The sequence below is a fragment of the Mytilus edulis genome, chromosome 4 (assembly GCF_963676685.1).
Source record: "Mytilus edulis chromosome 4, xbMytEdul2.2, whole genome shotgun sequence".
In the NCBI taxonomy this organism is placed as follows: Eukaryota; Metazoa; Mollusca; class Bivalvia; order Mytilida; family Mytilidae; genus Mytilus; species Mytilus edulis.
In genome coordinates, this window is record NC_092347.1 from 99,818,986 (window position 1) to 99,825,529 (window position 6,544).

At 34.4% G+C, this 6,544-nt stretch overlaps 1 protein-coding gene across 1 annotated transcript; it reads left to right on the forward strand.

The window, feature by feature from the left end:
* The first annotated feature begins 906 nt into the window (after positions 1-906).
* On the forward strand, positions 907-6,264 carry LOC139521261 (uncharacterized). Its single transcript, XM_071314730.1, has 2 exons — positions 907-1,066; positions 3,782-6,264. The coding sequence occupies exons 1-2, from the start codon at positions 1,021-1,023 to the stop codon at positions 4,936-4,938; spliced, it is 1,203 nt and encodes a 400-aa protein (XP_071170831.1). The 5' UTR covers positions 907-1,020; the 3' UTR covers positions 4,939-6,264.
* Positions 6,265-6,544: the final 280 nt, after the last annotated feature.

Genomic DNA, 6,544 nt, shown 5'->3' on the forward strand with positions numbered 1-6,544 from the left:
CGTACAAATCTTTTATTCCGGTACGCCATTTGCAATTGTAAGTGTTTAGGTAAATCAATGTTCCAGGTGCCAGAAACATGTTTAACCTCGCCAAATTTTTTGATGTGACAGTCCTACGTTAGGAGCCTATATCTTAATGCAGCACCTGCACACGGGGTATATATCTCCCAATTGATACGATATTCCCGTGCCTGCATTTCTTGATATAGGGTTGCTGCTCACAAGGAAGCTATTAAACCAAGAGTTCCAAATGGTGAAGTTGAAATCATCCCTTCGTAAATTTGACGGACGCCATCACGAGCTGGTTGACCGTTATGGAATAACCGTTTCACAAATGATATCGGATATGTTCCTTGCGTCGTAACTACAATCTCCTTCCTTTTCATGAATGTGACCTACCGAATAAGACTATTTACCGGATTTTTTTTATCACATTAGCAACACGACGGGTGCCACATGTGGAGCAGGATCCGCCTCCCCTTCCGGAGCACCTGAGGTAACCCCTAGTTTTTGGTGGGATTTTTGTTGTTTATTCTTTAGTTTTCTATGTTGTGTCAGGTGTACTATTGTTTGTCTGTTTGTCGTTTTCATTTTTAGCCATGGCGTTGTCAGTTTATTTTAGATTTATGAGTTTGACTGTCCCTTTGGTATCTTTCGTCCCTCCTTTAGTTATATGGGGTTTTTGTAGGCTGTTTGTTATAAATAAGTAGTTATTTCATTCGTTTGAAGTGTTTTACATTTTTATACCGGGGACTTTCAAGCCGAATATGCGGTATGTGTTTTACTCATTGTTGGTGGATAGTTATCTCATTTGTAATTAAACCACATCTTCTTATCTTATATAGACGATTTAATGTCACCCTGAGGCATTTAATTATGCAAAAAATATACAGAAACATAATAGCTAATTAGCATATGCCTGTTCATCACATGTAAATTACGTTGTGTTTAATGATAACATTGTATTTTACACTTAAATCTTGTAAATAATAATATTTGTGTATATAGGATATTTAAAAAATGAAGAGATTCACGTTAATAATTGCTGTGCTTATTTCTCAAGTATGTGAGTATATTTCAAATATTCTTTTTTTGTGACGGTTAAAAAGAAATTTCTGTTGATATGTATTGTCGGAATGGTTTCACGCATTCCTATTCAATTTCAGTTCTTTATTATATACGTCTGACTCATGTTTTCACGATATGTTGCTTTGGTTGTCATGAAATGTTGCTTTGGTTTTCATACAATGTTGGTTCGTTTGGTTTGGTTTCGTGACAATGATATTTTGTATTTGTCTTAATGGTTTTCGTCTTCCTGTATTTTTTAGGTATGGTTCCTCGTGTACAAACTGCAATTTTTGAAATATTAAAATGGGTTTAACAACTCGTGTTAATAATATGTTAATATAAATAAACGACATAAAAAGTAAGGTTACGTGCATGCTTCATCTTATTGACAGAGTGCGGCAAAGTTAGTACTTGTATTGCACATATCCTCATTCGATAACACACAAACAATATTTAGGTCGTTCCAAAAAATACATGTGGTATGGAAGAAAGTTAAAAAATCAATCTTTTTCCACAAAGAAACGAGATCTACAGTAGTAATGTCGCACCTAATTTATTGTCTTAACTTTTGTAAAGGGTAAGAAATTATATAACCGTACCACAAAGGTAACATCATGTTTAAAATCAGACTCGGACTTCTCTTGAACTGAATTTTAATATGCGTATTGTTATGCGTTTACTTTTCTGCATTGGCTAGAGGTATAGGGAGAGGGTTGAGAACTCATAAACATGTTTAACCCCGCCACGTTATTGCGCCTGTCCCAAGTCAGGAGCCTCTGGCCTTTGTTAGTCTTGTATTATTTTTAATTTTAGTTTCTTTTGTACAATTTGGAGTGTAGTATGGCGTTCATTATCACTGAACTAGTATATATATTTATTTAGGGTCCGGCTGAAGCACAGCCTCCGGGTGCGGGAATTTCTCGCTGCATTGAAGACCTGTTGGTGACCTTCTGCTGTTGGCTTCTCTATGGTCGGGTTTTTGTCTCTGTGACACATTCCCAATTTTCATTCTCAATTTTATCTTATTTTTCTACGAAAGCTTACCAATCATTGAATAGACAAAATACCCTTTCACAGTTTGAACCATCCCGGTGGTTTCGTGGTAATATGATAGAATTTTTCGCTGCATTGAAGACATGTTGGTGACCTTCTGCTGTTGTCTTCTCTATTGGTCGGGTTGTTGTTTATTTGACACATTCCCCATTTCCATTCTCAATTTTATCTTATTTTTCTACGAAAGCGTACCAATCATTGAATAGACAAAATACCCTTTCACAGTTTGAACCATCCCTTCGTTCTCATGGTAATATGATAGAGTGCAGGTTGTCAGGAGCTCGAAACACAACCTTTTCAAACCAGACTTGGAAATAGACATTTTCTACAACAGTGATAATTTATTTGCAAGAGCAAAAACCAGGGCTAAGTGCTAGAATATTGTGCCTGGGAATGAATTCATGACTACCAGCGTATACAAACCTTGTCAAGTAACACTTTAAAAATTTGGCTTAGCCTGTCGGTCTAATACACATCACCACTGGATGTTATAAAAAGTCATCCGTCATCATCATCTGTCAGATGATTTCAGATATGTTCTAATCGTCGAAGCCATAATAATTTCTTCTTTACCCAAATAAACTTATCTGTGGACTTGTATTTATACGTCGCGACACGACCGGTTCCAAATGTGAAGCAATTTGAAGAAGTGGTCTGAGTGCCAATGAGACAACTCTCCGTCCAAGTCACGAGTAGTATAATGCAAACTCTTGTAAGTCAAAGTACGGCCTTAAACACGGAGCCTTGACTCACACCGAACAGCAAACTAGTTAGAGCCCACAACGACTAGTGCAAACCATTCAAAATGAAAAATTACCGGGTTTATCTATATAAAAAACAAGAAACACTAATGAACCACATAAACAAACGATAATCACACTTGACTTATAAATTGAATTACTCTTTGACATCGATTTTTTAAAACTGAAAGTAGCAAATTATTTACCTTTTTACGAACAAAAGTAATTAGAAAAAAAACCCATTATGAACCAGTATGAAGAAACCTATCAGTGAACGCCAATAGTAACTATGATTAAAACCTGAAGTTGCTTCTCATATTCAACTTAGAAAATTGACCTTTCTCTGATGTTGATGACACATCACGAATATGCTTTGTTTGAAGTGTGAATAGGGCTTTACAATTTCTCCTTAATCAGTCTTCTTTAATGATTTCTTTACGTTTTAACGTTCTGTGGAAAATAGTTCTTGGTATTAAAGATTTTTTTTTCAAAACCGAGATTACATAAAATAATAATTATAGTTGAAAATGAGCGAATGCTTGGTAAGAGCAGAACATGTGCACTGTATCCAGTTAGTAACGGATCCGTTGATGTAATCTTGCTATTGGTCTTTGTTATTGTACAAAAAGCTTGGAACTCTCCTTTAAAAAGGCATCGGATTTAACAACCAAAAGCCAACCATACGTACGTATACTTCTCGTAATGACTCCTTTTTTAGTATGGGTTTTATCCCCATGAAAGAATTCTAGGAACGACAATAATTTACACTTCATTCTTGTTAACAGGAATCCAATTACACAACTTGTGTTTGTGAAAAACACAAGGGAGTTCTGAAATTTCCAAACGTATCCGGATTAAATTACTAGTTACAAGTTCTAATAATGCAAAGAATTATTTACTAGATTATTTCTACTTATTAGGTTATACAGCAACAGATCAAATCAGAAGACACGAACTCAAGAACCACAGTTTGCTTACTAAGAGTAATTCCAATATGTACAACGCTGACAGCAGGGATTCCGGAAACAAGTTCATTGATACGTTAAAAGGTGTGTTGATTCAAACACTTAAGTCCTTGAATAGATATAACAACGACCTTGCTATTTATTTCGTTCAGCACCATCCGTTTTTGGCCAAGACGTATAACCAGCTGAGCAATCCTAACAAATCATATCCTCCAAAACAACAACAAGAAGAAGTGTCTCCCAATAATATTGGATCGCTCAAAACAATGTCAATCAGATTATCTGAATTTCAACGTATTCCGCCACGAAATAAGAAAAGTATGTTATCTGCCGAATTTAAATCAAATAATGTAAAAGCCACTAAAATTGTAGCAGACGATGTTATTGTAAAACAAAACGGTCACAGAAATACAGCAATGAACCGTCACCCTTATAGTAATAAAAATTCACCACAACAAGCTTCATTCTCGTTCAATAAAAAAGAACCAGGAAGTCAATTTAAATTTGCAAGTTGGAGATCTGGGAATAGGAGGCAAACCATAGCAAACAACGCTGACCAACAATTAAGAGATTCATATCGACTAAGAAGACATTACTTTCCATCTCGACAGATATCACCCACAACACTGTCTAGGCTCATGGTCTCTGGATCAAAGCCACACATATTAGCTCCTATTGAAAAGACGTATTCTAAGCATAAGTTTAAATATCCCGCATCAGCACTATCTTTTAAAACTGGGCCTAATTTTTCGCAACAAATGCACATATCACAAAATAAAATAGAACACAAACACATAACATCAAAGGAAAAAGAGTTAGAGGATCTTTGGGATGATTCATGGTCTGATTCAGACTCAGAATACGAGTACTATGACGACGAAGACAGTATTGACAACCAAAACGCAGTGATAAGAAGGAGTGATATTGATGCAGATGAAATACAGGCTGGAAGTGATGTCGATGCTGGAGAAATACAAGCCGTAAGTGACATTAATGCAGGTGAAATTCAAGCTGGAAGTATGTATGCTGATGTTATAAAAGCAAATCAAATGAATGCACAACGGATAATCGCAGATGATGTTGTTGTTTCTGCAAAATATCGAGAACTGTGATTATCGTGGAACATGCAATAACCGCACCAGTTATTGAACAAAACCGAACCACGTTTTATATTAAAAATGATTTTGTTTTTTTAATTTCCTGCTTCATAATTGATTGTCATCTAGTTTATCATTCATCTTCAAATAAAAAATAAAAAAAAACAATTTGCTTTATATAATATAAAACATACTTTTAAATCCTGACATAATGCCTATTTACAAATGAAACTTAAAAATCGCAAACAAAACTATTATGAATGCTATTTAAAAACGTCAGCAATTTCGTTTTCTATCCTTTATTTGCCGCTGCAATCGAGCTTCATCTCAAATAATTCCTATAATATAAGCAGTTTGATAGCGTTTGCTTTCAAGACTTGTCGGAAGTCGTTAAATTATTGTTTTAACTTGGAATGATCTATTGACAATGTATTAAAAGGTTCAGCATCGATAGTAAAACTGAAACCATCCGATATAAATCGTTGAAATTAAACAATTACATTTGCTTTCTACACTCCTTTGAAGGAATGCAAATGAAACGAATTTTCATCGACATTCAACTGAATTTGTAATCAGATTTTTTGTTTATAAATCTTGATCCCAATCCTTTGTCAACAACATTTAATCCACTTTATAGAAACACGGTGTACTCTTTAAGACGTTGTCATTACAAATTTCAAAAGAAAATGAAGGCAATAGACACTTCAGCAACGTTAACATTATCTCGCGATTTAATTGTTAATAGAATAATTCAGTACATTGTTTTAAAGATTTTTTGTATATAACTAAGAAGATGTGGTATGAGTACCAATTAAACAACTATCTATCCAAATCACAAAGTTTAAAAAGTAAACAGTAATAAGTTAAAGTACGACATTCAACACTTATCATTTGCTCTCAACGAACAACAAGCTATAAATGGCACCAAAACGACTAGTGTAAAACAATAGAAATAGGAAAAACCAACCGTTAAATCTATATAAAACGAGAAACATTATAAACCCCATCAACAAGCTTATCAGAAAAATCAAATAGGTCATGCAGGGCCTTTTAACTTTTTAACTGGCGCCGACCTTTACCTTAATTTGAGACAGTAGTGTTAGTACTGCAACTGACTTCGAAGAAGACGCTTTATTAATAAGTAAAATGATCCGGAATAACACACGGCTGGAAATTGTTTTAAATGATAGAAAAATGTCTATATTTAATTTCCCCTCTGGTCGTAAAAAAAATTTCTTAGGTCACATTTTTGTATTTTAGCACGTTTCTTGGGTACCCCTTACTTTACGGTTTTGTGTAGTCGTATTAAAATTAAAATTAAATAAGTTTTGTTCAATTTCATGCTCTGCTCGTAATTATTTTAGATACACACATTACCAAGAATCATTGGAATGGTGTAGACATAAATATAATACCATCCTCGAATGAACATTTAAAATTAAAAGTTGGCAGTTTCTTTAGGTTGAAATTAAACGCATTTTTCTGAAAACAATAAAACATACGATAAAAAGGCAGTATATGTCATTAGAGAGGAAAGGATATATATGGAACGCCACAGCTGTCTTATGTGGAACTCTGATCTTACTTTATGTTGTTTTATTATTACTTCATGATATTTTGT